General features: G+C 36.7%; 2 protein-coding genes and 1 long non-coding RNA gene across 7 annotated transcripts; 2 read left to right on the top strand and 1 right to left on the bottom strand.

The window, feature by feature from the left end:
- Nucleotides 1-1,126: 1,126 nt before the first annotated feature.
- LOC121952264 (Golgi SNAP receptor complex member 1-like) lies at nt 1,127-23,901 on the bottom strand. Its single transcript, XM_042498830.1, has 9 exons — nt 23,859-23,901; nt 22,566-22,686; nt 21,797-21,872; nt 21,306-21,413; nt 21,065-21,156; nt 18,024-18,098; nt 3,005-3,034; nt 1,591-1,673; nt 1,127-1,342 (listed from the first exon to the last, which is right to left on the bottom strand). The coding sequence occupies exons 1-9, from the start codon at nt 23,884-23,886 to the stop codon at nt 1,218-1,220; spliced, it is 738 nt and encodes a 245-aa protein (XP_042354764.1). The 5' UTR covers nt 23,887-23,901; the 3' UTR covers nt 1,127-1,217.
- On the top strand, nt 5,659-7,230 carry LOC121952267. Of its 2 annotated transcripts, XR_006106443.1 has the most exons (4): nt 5,659-5,945; nt 6,030-6,131; nt 6,259-6,360; nt 6,506-7,230. It is a non-coding gene; the product is annotated as an uncharacterized LOC121952267 (long non-coding RNA). The 2 variants fall into 2 exon arrangements; XR_006106442.1 differs by having other exon boundaries at nt 6,030-6,360.
- On the top strand, nt 11,717-15,433 carry LOC121952265 (uncharacterized transmembrane protein DDB_G0289901-like). Of its 4 annotated transcripts, none has more exons than XM_042498832.1 (9): nt 11,848-11,989; nt 12,127-12,231; nt 12,449-12,538; nt 13,746-13,838; nt 13,992-14,090; nt 14,229-14,327; nt 14,810-14,908; nt 15,025-15,126; nt 15,274-15,433. In XM_042498832.1, the coding sequence occupies exons 2-8, from the start codon at nt 12,144-12,146 to the stop codon at nt 15,123-15,125; spliced, it is 669 nt and encodes a 222-aa protein (XP_042354766.1). In that variant the 5' UTR covers nt 11,848-11,989; nt 12,127-12,143; the 3' UTR covers nt 15,126; nt 15,274-15,433. The 4 variants fall into 4 exon arrangements, with proteins under 4 accessions (XP_042354769.1, XP_042354767.1, XP_042354766.1 ...); XM_042498831.1 differs by having other exon boundaries at nt 11,850-11,989; nt 12,112-12,231; XM_042498835.1 differs by lacking the exon at nt 14,229-14,327 and having other exon boundaries at nt 11,717-11,989; nt 12,112-12,231.
- Nucleotides 23,902-24,341: the final 440 nt, after the last annotated feature.

Below are 24,341 nucleotides of genomic sequence, written 5' to 3'. Positions count from 1 at the left end.
AGCTGTGTATGTTCATTTCTCTTTTCTCTTCCTCTCAGAGATGCAGAATTGAACTGTGGGATGGATGGAGTTTCCTTTAACTTCATCTCAAATTTGCACAGAGGAGAGGAGGAGTGTTTGGAAGACGAAAAAGCACAAAATCTGAGTTGGAAACAAGCTGATGGGACTCTAAGAAGTTGTTTCTCTTTTTCTGGCAACACTCATGGCCAATAACCCCACAAACTCAGGAACAAAAGAAAGGAGAATGAAGGCAGAGCTGGAGTGTTGGAGCATCAGAAAGTATAACTACTCATAGTCCAAACTAGTGTTGCACTGAGGTACACGCCTGCCTGACACACATTTAGATGGCACTGCTTATTTAAAAAATGCCATCATTAGATACAAGGATGTCCTAAAGACTAAAGAACACATAGTACGATTTGTATGTGATGCTGAAAATAAATACATACATCCTATTGGACTCAGTGCACCTCCAGCCTGTAATGCTGCACTGCCTGCCCTGTTTGTTTAAACATTTGCAACAAAGTAATGACTAACTGTGGGAAGATGTATATACTGATTTCATACACTGTTTACATCAAGTTTAAAACTCATGTTTATCACAGCAACGCCCTGCTGCAGTCATAGTGTGATATCTTGCTTTGCGTGCTACTATGATAAACTGATTCCTGGCCGGACTGAGCTGCCTGGATGTCTACACCTCATTACGTTTACAATATACTGCAAGATATGAATGGGACTGTTCTCCCTGTATGCACTGCTCTTGGCACTCCGATGTTGATGTTTATACATTTATACTGTATGACTGGTTTACTGTGCCATAGTTCTGCATGTTGGAAATAAACTTGAATGAGCATGACAAACCTGAGAGTGAGCTCATCACCTTTGTTTTACAAGGCACCGCCAATACTATATAAAGAAGTATAACATCAACAATCCCAGCAAAATATGACTTTATACATTTATAAAGAGCTAAAATTATGACAGGATATAAGCAGCAATATATAAATTCCAGGATGGAATTGCAATAATTCAGAAAATAAATTAACTCTCCAATTGAAACGAATTCAATCAAGACTTTTTTCTTGTTAATATAAAATCTTTTCTGATGTTTTGAGGAGAGAAAATTACGATATAAGAACTTTTTTTTAAAAAAAAAGTCTTGAGATACATTAATTTTTTGTTTTTATAAGAAAGTTAAGGTTCCGTCAGTTGAATCAGTGGAAAGTGTAGAGCAACAGGAGTATGGTGCAGACGCCAATCACCCCGCCTAGAATTAAAGAGTCCCGCCTCTTGCGCAAATTGATTTTCTGGATGAGGCTGTTGATGGCTGGGAAACGATCTGAGGGGAGGAGGAAGTGTGGTGAAGGAAAATAATTAAGATCCCAGTTGGCCCTCCCTTCCCTTGCAGTTAGACACAGAAAGCAGAAAAAAGCAGAGAAAATACATCAGCGGGGCTCCAAACACATCCAGGAGGAAGAATAAGAGGAGCTTAATGGTGTAAATCTGCTGTAGTCTGTTATATCAGCCTCAGAGGAGAGACACAGTAAAGGAGATAAAGACAAAGAAGAACAAATGATTAAAGGATACTAGCCAAAGTTGTGACCCTGGTTTGAATGGACTTCAACATCCCACGCTGAAATGTGATGTTCTCTTTGGTAGCCATGGCGATACTGGAGGAAAGAAGAAACCACGAGGGATTAGTTGGTAGGAAAAGAGGCACATATCTGTCTTCACAGCATCACATTAAAGGGACAGTTCTGATTTTCTGAAGTGGGGCTGTATGAGGTTCTTATCATGGATAAGACAGTGTGTTAGATACAGCAGATGTCAGTCAGCACCCCTCCAGTTTGGAGAAGCAGTGCGGTGTCGATACAGAAGATAAGCAAAATAGGACGGAGGCAGCAAACAAAACATATTTTAGCCACATAAAAGTCAGAAACAATTTAATTTTATGCTATATTGAGAGTATTTTCACCACTTTATCTTTCTGTCAGACAGCACGCTCCATCCCTCTCGTCAAAGCCACCAGACACCATCGACAAAAACAGTCAATTTGGCTTCCTGAGCATGAGAGCTGCTGGTCTACTGCTGCCTATCAGTTTGTTTGTGTTAATGTGTGACTTTGGTGATTGTAAACCAACTTTTTAAAATGCAAAAGTCGTGCAATAACACAAACACATAATATGTGATGGAGGCAGTGACAGACCAGCAGCTCCTTTGGTCGGCAGTGACAATGTTTATGTGCACAAAACATTGTGGTTTTTTATTTTCTTATTCCCAAAAAGAACATATTGTTGCTGTTCACATGTATAATAAAAATCAATATTCCACTAATATTTACATGCAGCCGTACATATTCCGAGTAATGAGCCCAAACCACAGACTGTTTGTAAAGACAGACGATGCGTCCCCACTTATCCCCGCCATGCTAAATTGAGGCTTAAATATCCCAGATACGGCTGCTGCCATCTTGCGCTAGTGACGTCATTCTGAGCCAGATTCTGTGCAATAGCAATCTCCACGTGGGCGGAGTTATCGCCCACACACACCCGTCTGACAAATCGCAAGCACACGGATTGACACACTATTTTGATGCACATTAGTTTTAGGTGGCTTAAATATGTTTTGTTGCTGCCTACGTCCACAGCAGTACGTAACGGTACATAGTTCAGCTTCTGTGTCGAACTCCAGCCTGCTTCTCCAAACTGGGGTTGTGGTGACTTACATCTTCTGTATGTAAGACACTCACTCTGGATACGTACGTCATACAGCCCCACTTCAAAAGAATGGAACTATCCCTTTAAGTTTAATGTTTCAGCTGAAGAGCCAGTAATTAAGGCATGATGGTCTGCTTTAATAGACCTGAATGTGCAGTTTGCTTATGATGTGTGTGTGTGTGTGTTTGTGTTTGTGTTTGTGTGTGTGTGTGAGAGAGAGACTGAGTAGGGTGAGTGGGAGTAAAAGGAGAGAGGAGGAGAGTGAACAGGGCAATAAAGCTTACCTTATCGCATTGTCAATGAGACTATCTGAGCTGTGAACACAAAAAAAAGAGAAAAAACAAAAACGTCAGATCAAGTCAGCTGAAAAACCTTCATTTATAGTCTTATACACACATTTCAACACAGCTTAAAAACATTTAAAATATACTGAAATTCCTTTTTTTGCTGCTTCACCACTTTTATGAGATGATATATATATACATATCCTGGTTTAAGAGTCATGAAATGATACAACAGGACACAGGGAAAGCCCGTGCCATAAAACCAAACGGCTCTTTAGGTCTATTCTCATAAAAGGAGCACTTCCTGTGATTCCTGCGAGACAGGAGAAAAGTGCTGGTTAATGGAGAATTTTTAGTAAAGTCAGAGCCAGATTGGTCAAATCAAACCTCCATCATAGCCAATTAATCTCTATAACTGACGTTTTCAGGATGACCCCTGTGTTATTTGCTTTGGATGCATATAAGCAGGACAGACACACAGACGACCGACACTGAACACACACACAGAAGATTTACATCAGCCGCCATTAGCTGCTGGGATAAGTGACGGACAAAAAAATGAAGTGTTCAGTCCAGAGCTGAGCAGAGCATATAAGGTCAGCGGCATGCATCCTGCCCGACTCCACTGGAGACCAAAAATCAATACTGTGCTTTATACTTCCTCCTCATCTACTCGTCTACCTCTCCCACTATCTATCTACTGCTGTGCTCTGCTTTTTCTCTCTGTTCTTTACAGGCGAGGCAGCTTCTTGCTTTGGTTTATGTTACTTTTTTTATTTTCTTTACTTATAGGTCAGGGTTCCAACAGCTTAAGGCAAGTTGGATTTCAGACTTTTTATAAGACTTTTATAATGCCACTTGGAATTTAAGGCCAATTTTGAAATAACAAAAAGTGAAGGGAAAAAACGTCAACAGAGCTGGGCAAACACCTGGGTTTATAGGTGGGTTTTTGGGCTGGGGTGATTTTGTGATTCTTGTGGGATTTCACTGCCTTAATTCTCATTATTATGAGTTTTGAAAAACTTTTTGCATAAGAAACACAGAGCCTCATATGCACTGCCTTGTCAGTTTCAGCCATGTCTTAGTTAATTAGTCAATTTTCACTGAATTTGCACTTCCTTGTGTCTTCCAGAGTGCAGTGACAGATGTGTGGCAGACAGCAGATCATCTGCTCTGAGCATCCCGGATGGGCAAAAAAAAAGTGTTTTTGGTTGATTTATCCTAATCAGCATGACATTAATGTGAATTTTAAAGTTGCAAAAGTCGATCAAAAACAAAAAAACCTGTCATGTCCTGTCTGAGAGCGACATGAGGCTGGATTGAGACATTAAAACGTTTGTCTTTGTTGCTTAGTTTTTTTTCTCTTCTTCAAATCTGCAAAGCTAACTGTAGAGCTTCACAAGTAAAATTGTACTAAATGAAAATTTATGATAAATCGGCAAAACCAAAACAAACCACAGAAAATGACTGGCTCTAAATCACACCATACATCCACTGCTCATTCTCTCCTAACAGCAAAAACTGCAACATTACACATTGTACTTAAAGTAATGGCACTTGATTACACAATTAGATTTTTTGTGCACACCTGAAATTTAAAACCTTTAAGATACAGTAATTGAGTCAAAAACAATTACCAGTTTTATGTGACGTGTATGGTTAAAAGCAGAGTGATACTGAAAGTTTTAAACCTGTTTGCTCAGTCAACAATTACATTTAGTGGAGGCAAGACATCGTGTCTCAGAAGGATCCATTTCAGGAAAACACCTCTGGTTTGTTGTGTCTGCGAGGCTGAACAGCAGTTATGGTTGTTAACAATGAGTCAGAGGACTTATGATTCACTGTGAAACACACCGAGACTGTCTGCAACTATGCAAATACCACACAGCAGAACAGGTAATTAATAAACGAAGGACACACAAATAATCATACTCAGGAATTCCTTCATTTGAAACAGAAATAGTGACAGCAGAAAGCATGATTACAATAATTGGCTATTTCTTCCACAAAGCCACTGACAAAAATATCAAATATCCATAACATTAAAGGCAAGGCAAATTTATTTATATAGCACATTTCATGCCCAAAGGCAACCCAAAGTGCTTTACAAATTACTGAAGTCAAAGTTTATTGTAGCTTAATCACTTGCTCTATTAAAGTCCAAAATAAAAAATCACTGTTCGCCTCAGAGCACTTTGGATAAGAAGCCCTAAAACAGGGGAAAAATGGTAGAAACCCCAAGAACAGTAACTGAGGACTGATCCCTTTTCCAGGACGGACAGACGTACAAAAGACGTCGTGTGTACGAAGCAGATCAAGTAATATATATGACAAAAAACAAAAACAAACACAGAACTGAATCTCAGAATGTTGGAAACAATCACCATTTTTCCAAGAAATGCTAAAAATGCATCTTCTGGCAGAGCTATGAAGGAGTTTGTTTTGCTATCAAAAGTCTCCTGGTGTAACTCTGTTAAGCAAACACTCTCCTCGCTTTAGATTCTGTGGAAATGAGGGCAAAAGCTGAATCATTAAAACCTGTCACAAGATACAGACCAGAATCACACCTGTGCAGAATAACTGACGCACTGCTTCAAACACCTCTACATGTGTCAGCGTCTAACTCGGCTTCGTGTCTGGGTCCACTGCTCAATCTTCATGGAGTCTTTTTATTTACACTCACATGTTACACATTAAGCTGCTGCTGCGTCCCAGATGTGTTAATGCAGAGCGCCAACAACATTTCAGTCAGACAGCAGAGATAAGTGTGTCACAGTCATGGGATTTAACAGCACAGCTTTTTCTATTTCAGCATATCTCTTCATCTTTTTAGGCTCGTCTGTCTACATTTCAGCACGTCCGCCGTCTTACAACACCAGCAACAACAACATGCCCATCGGCTGCAGTGAAGGGAAGATAGGTGCAGAGAATAATGTTAGAAGTAAGTTCAGCTCAGCATCTTTATCTGAGTGTCTCACACGCAACTTTCATAACACTGTCGGCTCTGATATCGTCTCCTTTTCAGGTGATATTAAAGAAATAGTCTCTCTGGGTGACATCAGCAACATTCATGTTTCTGGAGCAAACCGAGGATGCATCGGGGGAATGAACGACTTGACTGTGGCAGGTGGGTTATCCTTCTCTGGGTGGACAAAGTGGGCGGTGGTTTATTTTTGATTCATTACTCATATTCAGAGATGTTTACAGCACATATCTGAGCACCTTTAACTGTTTCCAATCTCGTGTTTAAACAGGACGAATCCCAGCCAAGTCTAATATTGGCAACATCAGGAATGTTAAAGTTGGGAACAACTCAGGATCGATTGGTTCTGGGAACCGCATTCACATTAGCTGAGGTGAGAAAGGGGCGCACAGATTTACTAGACACAGTTTTTGTGTGCATATAACATGTTTGCGCGCTTATCTGTTTTGTTAATAATTGGTTGTTTTCAGTGTTGTTTTTTTGTCTAACTTCTTTCTCCATGACTTTTTCTCTCTTAGGAAATTGGATTCTTAGGAATTGCTCTCAGACAGATCCAGGAGTACGCTTGGACCATCCCTGAAATCTGATTGGCCATCTGTCCTGTCAGTTTGAACTGTTTGACCAGTAAACTAAATTCTAGTTTATAGGTGTAATTTAGTCTGAAACCTGAGAGGCAGTAATTTGCCAGAGTAGTATCTCGCCTGACTAATTTTACATACAAATAAACTGACACAACTGTTAAAATGTTTGTTCACAAAGGCTTATTGATTTACATTTGCTTTTGCATGATTTACTTTTGGAGGAACAATCTTTACATTAAGTACGGAAGCTTTATTTTACATTTGTGTGGTGTCACTCTGTTGTGTTGTGAATCTGTTTATCTTTTACACTAAACTATAAACAGGAATTGAAGACACTGCAATGTTAGTGATTAAAGGAGGTATGGGGAGTGGAGACAAGAATGGTAAATTGAAGCTATGATGTGTATGTGCCTGCAGCAGTGCTCGTACTTTATGCCCCCCCTGCGTATGTCAGTGCCCCACAAGGCCCACCCCAGTAAAAAACAGTCTGGACATGCCACCAGACAGATCATAAACTACTCTGCCAAAAATGATGTTTTATAATGAAAATACCTTAGAACCTATAAACAACAAAGGAGAGATTCATGCTTTGAATTCAGCAGAGATTATCACTATTCATAAGCTTTAATATAAAAAACAAAACAAATGAAAATAAACTTAATATGCTGCCTTGGCATTCTTTCTTTTCATTGTTTTTTGTCAAAGGAAACACATGAGGTGTTTTCTTAATGTAATATGATTCTTAAAATAGGAAAGATAAGTCTGATTAAAAAAATTTTGGACATCTGATTGACAACTGAAAAACCTCAGTTAGTGAGGATATAAAGGAACCACAGTAGGACTCAGACTGACCAGCCCACCATCTAGTGTATCAACGAGGATCTGAAATACAATCCAACAAAAACAAAAGTGAGATTTCCACAATTTCTGCTTGAACATGGATACAACTCTGTGCCTTGTCTTTGAGAACAGACAGACTGAAATGTCTCAAAAACACACATCACTGAACTTAGCAGCAGCTGAACGATAACTAGACATGCCGGCTGAGGGGTTCAGTGTTGGCCGGTTCAACACTTTGGTCCTCTGTGATGAATTTCCATGAAATTTTGTACAAACATTTATGGTCCCCAGAGGATGAAAAGGACATGTGACTTTTCACAGCCCTGAATTTTCTTTTCCTGACTTTTCCTGCCTGAGTGACATCTGTAGTTTTTAGTGTCTCAAAATGTTTGATCTGTATAGACTGAAATTAATAATAAAATGTGAGGAAATGGCAAATCGGTCTTATTATCAGGCCAGTGTATTATGACACAAAGGCAGCAAGGTGGGGCTATATGCAAACATATGGACAGATATGTGATTGATCCACTGATGCTTCTGACTTAGTGGACAAATTTTTAACTTTCAAAAAGAAGCTTGAAAGGTGTAAGAAATAAATAAAACCCTACTGATGGTTTCAATGAGATCATTTAAATAACCCGCTCTGCCTGATGTCTTCCCTCTGTTGCATAATGTATTTCTGAAAAAAACACACACTTACAATGTATTTACTCTTAGGGCCGTTTTGACAATAGCAACCAACATGCTGGATGATTTAGAATCAGCCAACATGTTGGTTGGTTTATTTAAAGTTCTTTTAACAGTTAAAAACGAATTATTCGCACACAACTGGTTGACAATCGGCAAAGTTTCCCTTTAAATGTCTTTGCTGTTCCCAGCAACCACACTGCTGATTCACAAGTTTTAGTCCAGCGCTGCAACAAACTCAAAATGAAAGTGAAGCTTGGGGTCATACAGTCGCTAAACCAGAACTCAAAGTTCAGGTTGAAGTCAGAACTAAAACTCGTGAGTCGTAGTGGTTTTGTGATTTCAGTATGGGACTTTTTTTAAAAGTAGAAAGTCTGAAATTTGAAGTAATTCATTCAATTGCTTCTATATTTTTATCTTGTGTCTTATACTATTTAAATTCAATATTTTTATCCTTCCTTGATGTTAATTGTTTTGCACTAAAATACCATTTCAAATTCCTTGTTTATGTAAATGTACTTGGCAATAAACCCAGATTCTGATTCTGATTAAACATTTGATTGATGAACCCCACTGACTTTGTTATGTTACATGCCAAATGAATATCAGGGTCTTCTATGAAATACTATAGAGGGTCAACTTACACAATAAATGATACAGAAAAAACAAATCAACATATCACATGTCACAGCACTGGCTGAAAGTACATGTTAAAAGTTCAGAGATGCCACTATTTGTCTTCAAAACTGTGATCAATTCATGTAATCCTTTCTATAAATAATGTATTAAAAAAATAAATATATAATAATAAATAATGCATAAATTTCATGCTGGTCGATTAGTATGTGGATAAATTATGATATTATAAAAATGCTTGTTTTGTGAATTAAATGAGCCTGTAATTTAGAATTGTAAGTTTATTGTTTTAAATAATCCATGAATTCTGAATACAATAATAACGTCCAATTTGTGGTCTTTTTTTTCTTTTTTTTTAGCTAGAACAAAGACAGTTGAACAGCTTTTGTCAAAAGAAGTAAACTGAGAGGACACTCATGAATCCTGTTGATTTTACAGTAATTGTTAAAAAAACAACCCACTACGAGGACAGCAGTGACCAAAGCTGTAATGTATTCACAGACATTTAAAACTGGTTTGATTTCATAAAATTACAATATTGACCAATTTACTGAGCACAAATTTGGCTAATAAAAAAATTTGGATGAATAACCAAATATCTTAGTGAGGATATATGAAGTGCTGTTCCTTCAACAGAAAAGATCGAAGGCAATATAAAGTGTAATTTAATCTGCAAGACAATGACTTTGTAACTGCAGGGGCCCTTCACAGTACAATTAACACAAGAAAAAAATTCTTGAAATTGAACCTCAGCTCATGACAAATCTCACATATCCCCTTTTAGGCTCCGTGGGAACAGAGGAGTTTTGCTGAAAAAACAAAACACCTGTTAACCACATAAAGGAAGTTTCTCCTCGGAAATTCTCAAAGACGTGAGCGTGCATGAGCAGGACACTTATAAATGCTGAGTCTTCTCACTTCACTTCAACAAGCTCGCCTCACGGCACAAGACGAACATCTCAAACCAGTGGTAAGGTGAACACTGTCCGTTTCTCAGACAAGTGCTGTCTTTCAAAGTTACGATCTTAATTTTTAGTTTGCATTGTATATTGAGGCTATGATGGAGTCTCTTCATCTTTCACACTCAACGGTTTGACTGAACTAGTTTAAATTATAATCAGTTTTACTTCTCTCTCTGACTGTATAGATTTCAACAGGAACAATGGCGAAAGTTGCTGACACTGAAAAAATTTTCATTGGCGACAACGCAGGGAAGGTTGGCGCTGACAATGCCATTGACGTTACAGGTAAATTTGAGTGTGACTGTACTTTCCTGCCAGGTTGTCTTGACAGTTTAGTTGAATCTTTTTCTCTCCTGACCTCTTCTACAGGAGGTGTTGAACAAAATGCCGCTCTGGGAAACACCTCTGACATCACCGTCGTAGGGAAGAATACGGAGAAAGCGTGCATTGGAGCAGAAAACAGCTATAAAATAGAAGGTGGGTTATCCCTCATACTGCAAAAACTTTATGAACAGTTTATTTACGGCAAACAGAGTTTTTGTGGTTAATCTTTTATTCTTTCTCTCAATCCTCATATTCCAACAGGAGGACTGAAATCTGGCGACAGTGTTGGCAACACTGCTAATGTTTTAGTCGGTAGTAACTCAGGATCTATTGGTGCTGGAAACAGAGTCAACATCAGCTGAGGTAAGACGACAGATTCACTTGCCTCGTTAGTTTCAGATGTCTGCATATGAAGTGCTTACATGTTAATTTTTCCTGTGAATTGTATAACTGAATAATCATTTTCTCATGGACACTTTCTTTGTCTTTCTCCCTTCCAGGAAACAGCCCACCAACTGAAAACACTTCCAAAAAAATCTGCACCATTTGTTAAATGTTTAAGTCATGATTTAAAATTGGCAGAAAAAAATAATTAATGAGAAGAATGTAAAAAAAAAAATACAAGTGAAAAGAAAGAATAAAGGAATAAGAATGAATAAGGTACCTGCTGTATGATGCTGTCTTTGTCTCAATATTTACTTTTTTTTTTACTGACATTGCCCAGGACCTTGGTAATGTTCTTATATTCTTCATTTTTACATTCAAACTTTGTCATGAATTCATTGCAAATGACAAAGCAATAGTTGGGTTATCAAAAAATGTGGAACATATATTTACTTTTAACCTATGATGATTTACTATAATGTGATTACACACTAATAACCTCCTTTCAATATATTAAGCAACTTCTGTAAAAGGTGGCTGCACCAGTTATGATTTAGTTGCTGCATAAAGAGGCTGCATATACTATTACTACAGAGGTAGAGGAGACTACGAAGAATTCAGAGCTTACTATGTTTGAATCAATAAACACATCGATTTTTACTTTAGGTTCATGCAGAGAAAATTAATAAAATAAAAACATCACTGGGCATCCTATGAGGACACTTACAGGAATACAGTACACTAAGTGTGAGTGAATGTTGATTTTAAATATGGTTAAATTAAAATTGGAATAAAAGAAAAAAACATTAAAGAGGGTTATCTCTGGAAAATACACCTTGTCTTTCTAAAAGAGATTTTTCAGCTGAATCTTAATATCTGTGCTCAAGATAACATCCAACATTTTGATATGAAAAAGAGATTAATGTTAGGATATCAAATGTATTAAAACTTTAAACAACTCAGGACAGCTAATTGGTTGTATGTATGTATAGACACACACATACATACATACAGTATATACATACACACACACGCACACACACAAATATATAGATAGATATGAAAATGTTAATGTCAAACAAGGGCTGAATGATATGATTAAAATCAATATCACAAGTTTGTAGTATATTTGTATCTTTTAAATATTAGACACTATATCTCAGCATCTAACAAGCTTAAAATTTGAGTTATAGCTTGTTACATAAATGCATATTTGTATAAAATCACACCGTTTTAAGTTCAAGTGAAAAAAGCTACAAATGCCTCTTTGGTAGTGAAGTCATCTGCAAAAATTGGCTGATATAAATGCTTATTTTTTAAAATGTCATGATAGAAGTTGAAGCAGTTCTAAGATTAATCCATAATAAATGTTCTGGTTTCTCTATAATTAACATCAGCTGATGAAGCAGTGTTAAAACCCCCCTTTAGACTCTGTGGGATGATTTGAGTTTTGCAGAACAAACAAAACATCTTCTAACTATAAGGAAGTTCTCATCAAAGACATCAACACAATTGTGCCGGACACTCTGAACAGCTGAATCCTCTCTCGTCAAATCAATAAGCACAGGACCGACGTGTGAAACCAGAGGTAAGACAATAACCGCATGTGTCAACGTCCATTGCTCTGTTCTTAAAGTACAATTATATTTGTTATTTTCTACTTTATATTTGTATTCAGCTGATCCTGTCACTGATGTTGTCTTTACAAAGGTTTTTATGTCAAAGAATTTTCAGCAGGAACAATGGCGCGCAACATAAGTAACAGCACAGACATTGTCGTTGGGACCAACAAAGGGAAGATTGGCGCTGATAATGTGATCAACATTAGTGGTGAGTTCAACGTCTGCACACTGGCTGTGATTGATGATCTCTCTCACGTCTCTCATAACAGTCTGTAGTTAGTGTATGAATCAGCGATGAGTTGAGCAGAGAGTAGTTCAGTTCAGTTCACTGTTCAGTTATTTCATATTGCTGAAGGAAGTGTATGATCATCTATCTGTCTGTCTGTCTATCTATGTTTTATTTATTTTACTTTGTTATTCTAAAGGAGGAATAAGATCCCAGTCAAATCCTGGGAACTCATGTAAGACAGGAGGTGGGACTGGATCTGGATCCACTGCCTCTGGGAACACCAGTGGTGAGTTCTGTGATTCATATGGGACTATTTCTACAGAATTTAAATAAAGTAAATAAACAGTCCTAAATATTGGTTAAGGAGTACTCCACCAATTTATCACTATTTTATGGTTTATACTTATTCTTTTTTAATTTCTTAATCTTATTTAAGATCCATTTTGCTTATTTTGTATGTTGTTCTTTGTCATGTTTGTTGTTTCTTCAATCAAACTGTAAAGCATTTTGAATTGTATTTAATTTGTTTAAAAGGTGCTATATAAATAAAGTTTGATTGATTGACTGAATTTAACCTTGCACTTCTGTTCTGTTATCAGTTTTTAGTATGGAAACTGATGCAGCACAACCACAGATATTATCTTTTTTTTTATCCGCACGTTCTTCTTACTCAGTAAAACCTGGTGCCTACATTACCCACAATGCTCCTCGACAGCTGACAGTGTGGTCAGAGACTGTTGTGGGTTATGCCAGTAGCAGCTAATGTAGCCTTGAGTCCGTAGCCTAAAGCAGAGTAAGGAGTGGACTACAGAGGTGGTAACTTTCAGATTTGTAGTCTTCAGCCCTAAGCAATGTTGACTCAAGTGACATCATTTGAGGCAACTTATCAAACTTTGCACCTCCCTTTGGAGTCCCAAGAACCTGTAAACACACTTTCATGTGTAAAACTTTTGTATTTTCTCTTTAAAGGCACAGTTCAGCCTAAAATCAAAAAATAGACTTTCTTTCCTCTTAACCAAAGTGCTATTTAAAAATCGACACCATTTTTGTTGTGAGTTTCTGAGTATTGAAGATATCGACAAAACAAAAGTCTGCCTTCTCAATATATATACGATCGTGCATCAGCTGCTACCTACCTAACCTAGCACTACTGAGACAGCTACCGTCACAGCTCAGCCGAGAAGGACGCCATTAATGCTTGTGTCCGGTGCCGTCACAAGCACCAGTCCCTCATCCATAGACGCACACTTCCTTCTGTGCATTAATGTGTTTGGTGGGTGTAGTACGGTAAAAAGAAGATAGATCCTATGTAAAACCGCTCACAACAAGGTATGTGAATTATCTTATATAACCAGGTCATGATTTCTGAAAAGAGACATTGCTGGTGAGTTTTTCAAATGTATTTTTGGCGCTCTGAGCCCCACAAGCTGAGTGCCTGAGACTACAAACTGTGCGACTAAAGTGATTGCATCTATTATTTTTGTGTTTAACAGGAAGAAAAGCAGTCAATGTTGGCAACGTAAGTAACATGACAGCTGGAGACAACGCAGGGGACATTGGTGCAAAGAACACCTGCAATGTGAGCGGTGAGTGTCTCCTATTGTTGGGAAGTTAATAAAATCATCATGATTTTTGATTCAATATTCGTGCAATAAATCTGAATCTGCACGCTAAAACTGTGAGTAAGATTAAGAGTTTATGGGATTTTGTTTAATGTATCATTCTTTGTATTCCAACAGGAGGAAAAGAGGTCAAAGTGGATATTGGCAACATAAGTAAGCTAGATGTTGGATCCAATGATGGAGACATTGGTGCAGGGAACAACTGCAATGTAATGGGTGAGTTTTTGTCTTACACTGATGGGAAGTTTGGCAGAAATGGGCAGATTCTTTAAATACAAAGGATTATACCTTATACAGATCTCAGTAAAATTAGCAGGGATGCTGCTGTATTTATTATTCTTTGTATTTCAACAGGAGGAAAAGGAGTTGAAGTCGATATTGGAAACATAAGTAAGATGGAAGCTGGATCAAACAAAGGAGACATTGGTGCAGGAAACAACTGCAATGTAATGGGTGAGTTTTTTAGTTTATGTAACTTTATTTTATGGTGTATTGGTATTTTATGTATTTTTAACTGTAGTTTATTTAATAATTTTGTATTTTAGTAGTTTACAGCAGATTAGAGGAAATTTCAGAATATATGATATATATTTGTGCATCGCCATATAGCCTAAAAGATATTGTGATATTGTTTTAAAGAAACTTTCCTGTTGGTAAACAAAATTAAAAAATAATAAATTTGCCATTATGTTACATTACGTGGAAGGTTATCCTTGGAAAAATTACTGTAACCATTAGCTTCATTACACACAACAAAATTTCATGACTTTCCCAAAACTTTTAAGGACTTTACTAATTCTACTACTTTCCCAAGCCTATAAAGTGAGACTGTGAAATTCCAGGACTTCTCCAGTTTTTCAATGACCATAGGAAGCCTGCATGTCTGCTGAAAATGATCTGATATTCCTTATTTATTATTCTTTGTTTTTCAACAGGAGGAGAAGGAGTCAAAATAGGCATTGGCAACATAGGTAACATGACAGTTGGAGACCACGTAGGAGGCATTGGTGTAGGGAACAACTGTAACGTGAACGGTGAGTCTTGGGAAGCTGCTTGTAGAAAAAGGCACTTTGATTATTTCGCACAGAAGTACGAGAGATTATCAGTTAATTTGATTTCATTCTATTTACTTTTCTCTTTAAATTAACAGGAGGAAAAGGAATTGAAATAAGTATTGGCAACGCAATAAATGCAGACATTGGGTTCAATGCAGGAGGTTTTGGTGTAGGGAACAATATTAACGTTAACTAATGTAAGTAGGAGTTTTAGTAGTCACATGGACACAGTTTACATCTGCTCATAAACATGATTTATGTTTGTAGATGTGATTGTATTGTTAAAATCGCGCATGCATTATTTTCAAACTGTGTTTCTCCATCTCTCTCTCTCTCTCTCTTAGGAAAATCCAGTCCAAATGAACATGGACAGCCAACCAACAAACAAATAAACAAAACACTGAAATTGAAAACTAAATCCTGACGTGTCTGTGCAGCATTCTTTGTAAATTTTTCTGTTATTTGCTTTCTTTTGTTTCACAATAAACTGTGTTGGAGATAATACTTTTATTGTCTTTACTGAGCTATTTTGGACAGTTTAACCTCTGACAACTACAAATAAAGTATTTAATAATTAGTAGGTAAAATGGATAGAAAAAGTCTTCAAGCATTATAATAAAAAAATATAGTGAATGCAGCTGTAAACATTCACTGCAGGTTTTCTATATGAAGTTGTACTTATTAAGAACATCTCGGGCATTGCTTAAAATGCCACTGTATTTACATCACACTTCATTACTTTAAAAACTGAGTTCAGGTGAACAGTAACCTGTGTGCATGTATGCAGAAGAAATCAGTTTCCTGGATTACACTGACAGTTTTCCTTGAAGCGGTGAAGTCCAGTGAATTAACTGCCACGCTGCTCAAACTGAGCTTCCTCTGATTTTGTTTATAAAAGGTTAAAGCTGTTCAGTACCTCAGTGGATAAACAGGATGAATCTACAGTATTTAATAATAAACAAAAGAATAATAAACACAACAAATTGAGCAAATTAAAATTCTGACCTAATGATTGCAGTAGATGAAAAGGTTTGGGGATCACTAAAGCCATTAGGATTAATCCTCTATATGGATGTAAACATCTGTATAATCTTATTTGAACTACCATCAAAATACAAAGGAAGGAAAAAAACAACAAAATATGTCCATTTTTCAGTGGTGTTTACAGACCTGAAGAATGTTTGACACGTTGTTCTGCAGACTCGTTGTGGCCCAAAACCGCACTAAGTAACCTAATAACTAGAGACCTCCTGAGCTGCTCTTAAGGGTCGGTATCAGGTCAAACGCTGCGTATTTTGCTGGGTCAACACTGGTTAAAATAAAGCTGATCAAAATGTCATCCTTTCTTTACTGTACTTCAGAGTGTTTTGTCCACCTCGGCCTGCCAGCGTTGCAGAGCAGGTATCCTTTACAACAGTCTGGCTCTTCAGTTTTCACATATCAGTAAAAATTTGTGTCTGAATGCGAAAAAAAGTGTCTGTCCACAGCAGAACAGATTCACTAAACTCTGACACTATCATTACGTTTTAAAAATGCTATTATACCTAATTAATATTAAATTGTTCAGTAACTTGATGACAAATTACACATGACTGTTGTCTGTTTTCAGCCAAAGACCGTGTTTGAGGGGAAGAAGCTCCACTTTGTTACACCACTGTACGACTGTTTCAACAACTCCAGAGGAGTGATACGTCTCTGACTGACTGTGTCACGCTCTTTTGAAGTCATATTCTCCAATTAAACTAAATTTTATCATTTCAGTAATTCAAGAACATTAATATTTATGAATAAGGACCTCCAGTATGTTGATCAAACAGCTTGTAAAAAAAACAATAAAGAATTTTTTATTACGTAGGCTGTTATTTCAGCATGTCAGATACACATTTGATTAACACTTGTTGTTTTATATCTCCTTTATTATATGTGTATGATGCTTATTTTATTTTTTTTGTTTTACTTATGTATGGTAGAGTACTATATTTTAATTTGTGAAGCACTTTGTAACTCCACTTTAGAAAAACGCAGTAGCAATAAAGTTTATTTTTTAATTATTATTATTATCATTATTATTATTAATGGCAGATACACATTATTAATGGACTAAGATAAGGGCCGAAAAAGTTTGATTAGGACATCCCTATACTAATTTTATTCTATTCTTTTTTCCTCTTCCTGCTTTCATGACCAAATTGCTGACACATTGGGAACTCGTTGCTGTAATTCAGCTGTAATTCATTTAACAGCTTCTGCTTTGAAACCTTTTTCCCACCACATCTGCTGCTGTACTTCTGTTCTTTTTTTTTCCTCGTGTTAATCTTCCTCTATTTGACTGCACTCATGACAAACTGCTTGAGAAATACATCATCAGGCACAAGATAACGTGACTTAAAATGTGTTTGGTAAACCACGGATATGCATACGTGCATCCCAGGTAACCCCACAACTTCCTCAACAACTTTCATGATGCTAGTTTTAGAACAAAGGCTACGCTGTCTCATTTCATCATGAGCTTCATAGATTACAGGCTTTCTAGGTCTTGTAAGTAAAATGTTATATAAATAAAAGCATAAATCACTGCTGGTTCTCCCGATGGAGCCTTTGTCATAACGGACACAGATAAATGATAGAATAAAATTAGGGATGTCCGTTTCAGTTCATTTTGCTGTTGATAGCCGACACCCATTAACTGCCGCTAACTAACCGGATAATTTATAAAAGAAAAGAATAAATACATTAAAAATGCAAAATACAAGAGGCCTTTAGTTTAACTAAATCACCTTTAGCGCTGCATTTTAAAGTACGAGATGTTTAGAGGTGGCTACATTTGTGTCATACATGCCATGCCTTTAATTTTCAGTTGGCTTTACTGAGCTAATCGTATTATCATGGAAATATGTCCTAGGCACTCCTTTTTTGATATCCTTGTGAGAATTTTGGGGTGCACTATGAGCACACATTTCACACACTGTAACACTCAAAAAATAAAATGGCAGAGGGTTAATAGGGTGCATTATGAAGTAAATAGGGAGGAACTTTGTGTGTAGCTCTTGGCCTTCTTGAAAACATAAATACTGTTTTTAAAGAAACCGCTTACTTTCTGAGATGTTCATGTTCCTTCAGGAAAAGTTCAGTTCTTCTGTTATTCACTCCTGTGCTGCTCTTATAGGACCTGGGTAAGAAAACAGAAGACAGAGAGACATTATGGGGAACTGGATTGACAAATTGAAAAATAAATTCAATATTTGATTCCATTTTTGATATCACAGAGGAAAATTGACATTGAGAGCATAAAATAGAATTTTTGTAAAAAGATGAATTAAACAAGATTATATGACAACGACTTCCCTTTTTTTGGTTAGTAGCAGAGTGCAGCAGGGTGACTTAGTGAACACTAACAAAGAGGAAGTGCAGCCAGCATCAAAGTATTGATAATCAGTACGGCCTCCCTGTCAGGAGATGGAAGAATCCAGAAATGATATCAGATTTAAATAATGTCAGAATATTAGTTCATATATGCGTGTGTCTGTTTATAGTCAGGGATGCGCGATATTGAACAACTCACTTGATAATATAATAGATATCGATTCCCAACCTCATTATAGTGATCATCAAGTCTCCTCTGTTGAGTAATTAACATCATATTATGCATACTTGTATCGTGATGGCCCACAATGCTTTTCAGTGTATGTAACATTCATTCATTGTGCAAAATAAGAAAAACACTTGAACTTAGGGTTGATGTTTTGTACATTTTCACTTTGTCAGTTAAACTTTTGACAAAGTGAACATGTGTGCAGATATGTTAAGCCAATATCTGCCGATAGTGATGACATGCCGATTTTATCTTGCCTCCCTATTTACAGCATGTATGTGAAATCTTTCCATGACTAACACTGTCTGCAAAATGAAACTAAGTTATAACTTAACACAAAAAAGGTTGTAGCTTAGCGAAGTGACAACAAACGATGATGATTTCGATGGGGATATCGAGAAAACATGTTGATTTAAAACAGCCTAGATAACAGCGTCTATCTTGTCTGTAACCGTCTCTGTTCTTTTTTTTTTACTTCTCATTAGTTTCTGCACACAGCCTGATTAAAAGTGCGTTACTCCCACTCATGGTGCTCATTGGCTAATCATAAGTCCCCCTGCAGCACTCATTGGATCGATTTTTTCTTTTCAACCAAGAAATTGATGTTTAATGTGACGATGCCAGACGACTCAGTCACCTCAGCGGAGTGGGCAGATTTAAAGGTCTGGACCCAGGCGGGCTCTGTTTGGAGGTGCGTTATGAAAACATACAGAAACACATTACCCTTTAAGCTGCTCAGCAACTGACTATCCAAAGAAGTCGGCACCAAAAACAAGTTTTCCCCATAATGCTTCAGCCTGAAAGAGGTGTTTCACTCCCTCCTATTAACTGATGCCTGGATGCTGATCATGTACTTCCTGCGTTCAGGCTTTTAAGTGATCAGCTCTGCTTAACCCACAATTCTGTCCTCCATCTCTTATTTACACCATCCCCTCCCTATCTGATCATCAATTCATCGTCCATTATCTCTTCTGCCCCCCCCTCCCTTTCACTGTCCCTCCATTTCTCTCACCTCCATGAGAATAATTAACATTCACTCTCATCATTTCTGTAATCCATCAATATCAGATTAGGACAATGTATCTCTCTCCTCCTCTCTGTCTGACTGTCTTTCTCTGTCTCTCCTCCACCGATAAAACATTTCTCTGTATCAGTCAGGCCAGATGTAACCACTCTCCCTCAGCTTGGGCTGAATGAAAGCCTTGCGGTTTGATTTACTGTAGAAGGCACTTAGGAGAGATATCCCCAGAGAAAGAGAGAGATAGATACAGACAGAGAGAGAGACAGAGAGGGAGTGAGACACAGAGACTGAAACAGAGAGAGAGAGAGAGAGAGGGAGAGAGGGAGAGAGGGAGATCGGCTAATAAGAGGAGGTGCCTCTTACTGGAGGATGAAATATAATAGAAGCAATGGAGGCTATGAAGGGTGGGGGAATTCAGCAACAAACTGGACATTTCTGCCTCCTCCTGGTTAAGGACAACATAGCAGCATGTTTTTTTTTATTTTATCTTATTCTTTGTCTTTTTACTGTCATGTTGTAATTTTGTCATGTTGTGTCTGAGCTGTTCTGTATTCTGTGTTTATATTGGGGAAAAAAAGCAATTGTTTTTTTTAAGATAGTCCTTTTGCACTTGCATAAAGTTGGGAGACAGATTTGAAGAAAGAAAAAAAATGGTCAAAAATCAATGCAGGGACTTAGAGTATCAATTTAAAGATTAAAAAAAGACAGTCTCTATTATTTATCTTTTTTCTGTTCACATTAATGTTCCAGAAAAGTCTGGACCATATTTGCCAGGTATTGTCTCAGGATTCATTATAATATATCATTTTAACCAACAATGCAGCATTTAGAGCTGAAGTGATCAGCTGGTTGATTTAGTTGACAGAAAATTAATCTGCAATAATTCTGATATTCAATAAATAGTTTAAGGCATGTTGGACGCAAAAACACCACAAATATTCACTGTCTCCAACGTCTCATGGGAATATTTGCAAGTTTTCTTCATCTTCCACCACTGTGAGTTATATATCTTAAGATTTATAAAACTAGCTATTTTAATTACTGTGGGAACACGCAACAGGCACTCACTACTTTTTTGCATTTTATAGCGTAAATAATTAACCAAGAAAATAATCAACATATTAATCATTAAAATATTTGCTAGTTACAGATATAATTGCATCTTATTCTAACTTAACAACCACACAGCTGCATTAGAGGAAGATAAATCTGAACAGAACTGAATGTCAGTGATCGCTGAACTTCTCTTGCCGGATGTTGCGTCCCATTTTAATCACTGTGAGTCCCAAACTTGCAGGTAATACTCTTAATATAACAACAAATTTAAAATAAACTTCATATTTCAATAGAACAAAATCTGGATAACTACTTCTTGCAGAGTCCGTTCTTAATCAAAAGTTCAAATCTGTAACAAACACTGGCAACAGTAAAGTCGTGGTGAATAAAGAGAAATATTAGAGGATCACATTTGCTTACAATATACAATTTCTTTTATCATTAAAAGATGTATGAAGGTGCTCACTCAATGTCTCTGTGGACAGAGCCTAGTAGGTCCTCTCGCTCTCGCAGGCTGAAGAAGTTGTTTTTGGTTTTGTGAAACTCATGAGTGTAATCCTGTGGGATAAAACAAAAGCCAAAATAAAACCAAATTGAATTTTAATTCTATGGATGTTTCTGCGGCAAAGTACGGAAAACACTTTAAACACATAAAATCCATTTCAGCAGGAGAAAGAAACACAGAAAAGTTATTGTACATAATGTACCTGCAAGATGTCTCTGTGTCTCTGTAAGGTGTGCATCAATGCCGCATTATGTGACGAAATTCCCGGTGTGTTTGTGTATTCTGCCAACTTGTCATTGACTCCTGTGAGCTGAAAATTAAAAAAAAAAAAGAAGATGAAATTGAAAATAAGAAGTCGTTAGAAAATGACTTTGGGGGGGATAAGTGATCTTAAAATAACTTAACAGAACTGAATGACTTAACAAGACTATGACTATGACAAAAATTACTTTCAGTGGATGTATGAACTGTAATAAGCTTTAAACCAATTCTAACCTAGCCCCCCCCATAAAATAAACATTGGTTTTTCGCAATATATAAAATAAACTACGATAAATCACATTCCCTTTGGTATTTTTGGCATCACATCTATTCCATCACCTGTGCCTAAGGCTTCAACAGCTGCTTCTGAAGAGGACACTAAATCTCCTTCAGCTGGGCTGTTAGTGAACATAAGTGTGCTACTTGACTTACACTGGCCAATAGCTGCTCCAGTTCAGTAGTCATGGCCACGAGCATATTGTCTTGAGACGAGCCGACAGAATCCGACCTGATTTAAGAATCAATTGGAGAGAATACTAAAATGTTCAGTCATTTTTGTCATTCGAACAAAAAAAACAAAAAACATTTACATTTGACAGACTAAAGCATGATAATTAAAAAGAAAAAATTTAATTTAAATTTTTTTTTTTGACCCAACACCTAAATATTGATATTACATTAATATTGTAGGCTTGATAATTGGTGCTTCCAAAAATATTGACACAATGTGAGTTTTTTTAACAAAAGCACACATACAAAAAAAAACATCACTAATGTGGATATGACTAAATGCGTAAAGACAAATAACAAAAGCGATAGAACCGTCTGGTAAGTTTAGAAAAATACTTCGCTTTACTGTAATTCAGCCTTTAATACAAGTAAAATATTTACAATATTACAACATTCAAAAATCAGAGACAATATTGGGTCCTATTTCACATTATCAATATAATATCAATATATTATCCAGCCCTAATGCCCAGTTATTGACCAAAAAAAGAAATTGCCAATTACACTAGATATCATATTATTGAAATATTGTGTCATTAGTTATTCAGTAGAAATGAAAAAACAATGCTTTGTTAAAACCACGTGTTTCTGGAAGTCAGCATTGATGACTGTGTCAAATTCTATATCCAAAGTCAGCAAAAGTCAGAGTAAATCCACATTGTTCAAATAAAGTGAGTGGTTTGCAGCTGACCTGCTGTCTCTTGTCCGCTGGTCCCGGCTGCTGCTGCTGCTGTAGCTGGTGCAGAGCTTACTGAAGGAGACGAGCTTGAGGTCCAGCTCATTCTCCAGCTGTCTGGCCTGTTTACGCAAATCTGAGTGAAGAAACAGAGAAACACTCAAAAAGTCAGGCAAAAAAAGCAGTGGCAGAAGACATCATATAGAAAACACACACACACACACACAAAAAATGTGTGGACCAATAAGTTGTCACGGTTGGCATTTAGTTTGTAATGGCATAAGACATACAAGCCATACATGGCTTGGTTTTAAGCCTGGCTTGAGTATTTCAACAAGACATGACATTAAACCATAAGGGCCACATTGTTTTTGTCTAATGGAAACTGTCACTTTTTAATGTTAAGTCGATGATCAGCACCCATTACCAAAGTACCTTGTTTAGAAGGTGCTTTTGATGTATTTATTTTTGCACAGATTGAAATGCACCAAATGACAAAAATAAAATACAGTGCAGGGAGAGGCAGAAAAAGTGAGCATATTTTAAGTTTAACTTTCACAATATTACAAAGAACACAAAATGAACATAAGGAAATTGTAATACACACAGATATACACACAGATATACTGTAAATACAGTATAACAAATAACATTTAAAAAAATATAATTTCGGGTTTTAAACTTTGTTTAAAAAAAGACAAATAAATCTGCCTTCTACTCCTTCTAAAAACTCATCAAAAAAATGCAACATGAAAGCTATGTGTGCTCAACATTGTTTAGTTAGTGAGTTAATCGATATATATAACTATATCGAGTTATATAGTCATGAAATTGATGACAATAGGTGCAAATGCCTATAATAGGTTATGGATTAATACGTAAAAACAAAACAATGCATTGGGAGGTTCACATTCTCGTAGTTTTTAATGTGGAGACTTTCGTTTGTATAAAGCTGTAAATGCTTTGATTTACTTGTTTCCATTGCTCCTGCCAACAGGTAGCAGAGCTTTAAAAAAACATTTTTTTCTTAAACAAACTTAAAATCACTTTCAGTCGACTCACTGAAAGACGTCACGTTAGCTTTTAATACTCACATCCGCTAATAACGATAACTTCACAAGTTCGACGTTTATGGACGTTAACGTCAGACAAGCTAACAGGTTAGCTCATAACCAGCTAAAGAATAAAACGTTTATTAACGTAACATCTTACGGAGCATGTCAAATCATGTTTTCTTGAAACGGCGAAGAAACAAAAAGATTTACACGTAGAGAGTTGTTTTAAATCAGATGCTGAAACATTATTTACCTTCCCAGTAGTTACTGCCGGTTGCCATGTTTGTTGTTACATGTCATCATGAGCCGCCAAGGAGCAACAACTGTCGCAATTTTTCACATGAGCCACAGCGTCCTCTGGTGGTTTCCGGCCACAAGCGCGCCACTCACTGAACCAATTATTATCAAAATATACTCGGTAACAATTTAAAATTGTAAATATATAAATTTTAACTGACAAAAAAGGATTGGATTATTAAGATATTGCAGTTTTATTATATCTTTATTGCAGACCCTCAAGGTTTATTGTTGTTTTGATTATTTATTTCCTCCACATTTTTTTATTATAAAATTGAATTTTGTTTTATTATGAAATAATGTTATACAACCTCTATGTTGAAAATATTGAATGCAGGCCTATATGTGTCAATAGATTTTGAGGAAATATAAAAAAAGTTATAACTACACTACCACAAGCCTTTATGCTTATTATCCCAAGGGTCAAAATGTGAAACAT

Source organism: Plectropomus leopardus, chromosome 13 (genome assembly GCF_008729295.1).
Source record: "Plectropomus leopardus isolate mb chromosome 13, YSFRI_Pleo_2.0, whole genome shotgun sequence".
Lineage (NCBI taxonomy): Eukaryota > Metazoa > Chordata > Actinopteri > Perciformes > Serranidae > Plectropomus > Plectropomus leopardus.
This window is presented reverse-complemented; position numbering and strand designations above follow the sequence as displayed.

Excerpts from the sequence above, each read along its gene's own strand:
- LOC121952265 (XM_042498832.1), top strand. The coding sequence starts at position 12,144 with ATGGCGCGCAACATAAGTAACAGCACAGACATTGTCGTTGGGACCAAC. Across the intron at positions 12,539-13,745 it reads TGCCTCTGGGAACACCAGTG|GAAGAAAAGCAGTCAATGTT; the intron begins GTGAGTTCTGTG and ends TGTGTTTAACAG. Across the intron at positions 14,328-14,809 it reads AAACAACTGCAATGTAATGG|GAGGAGAAGGAGTCAAAATA; the intron begins GTGAGTTTTTTA and ends GTTTTTCAACAG.
- LOC121952264 (XM_042498830.1), bottom strand. The coding sequence starts at position 23,886 with ATGGCAACCGGCAGTAACTACTGGGAAG. Across the intron at positions 21,414-21,796 it reads TGGAGCAGCTATTGGCCAGT|CTCACAGGAGTCAATGACAA; the intron begins GTAAGTCAAGTA and ends TTTAATTTTCAG. Across the intron at positions 18,099-21,064 it reads TCTGTCCACAGAGACATTGA|GTCCTATAAGAGCAGCACAG; the intron begins GTGAGCACCTTC and ends TTTCTTACCCAG.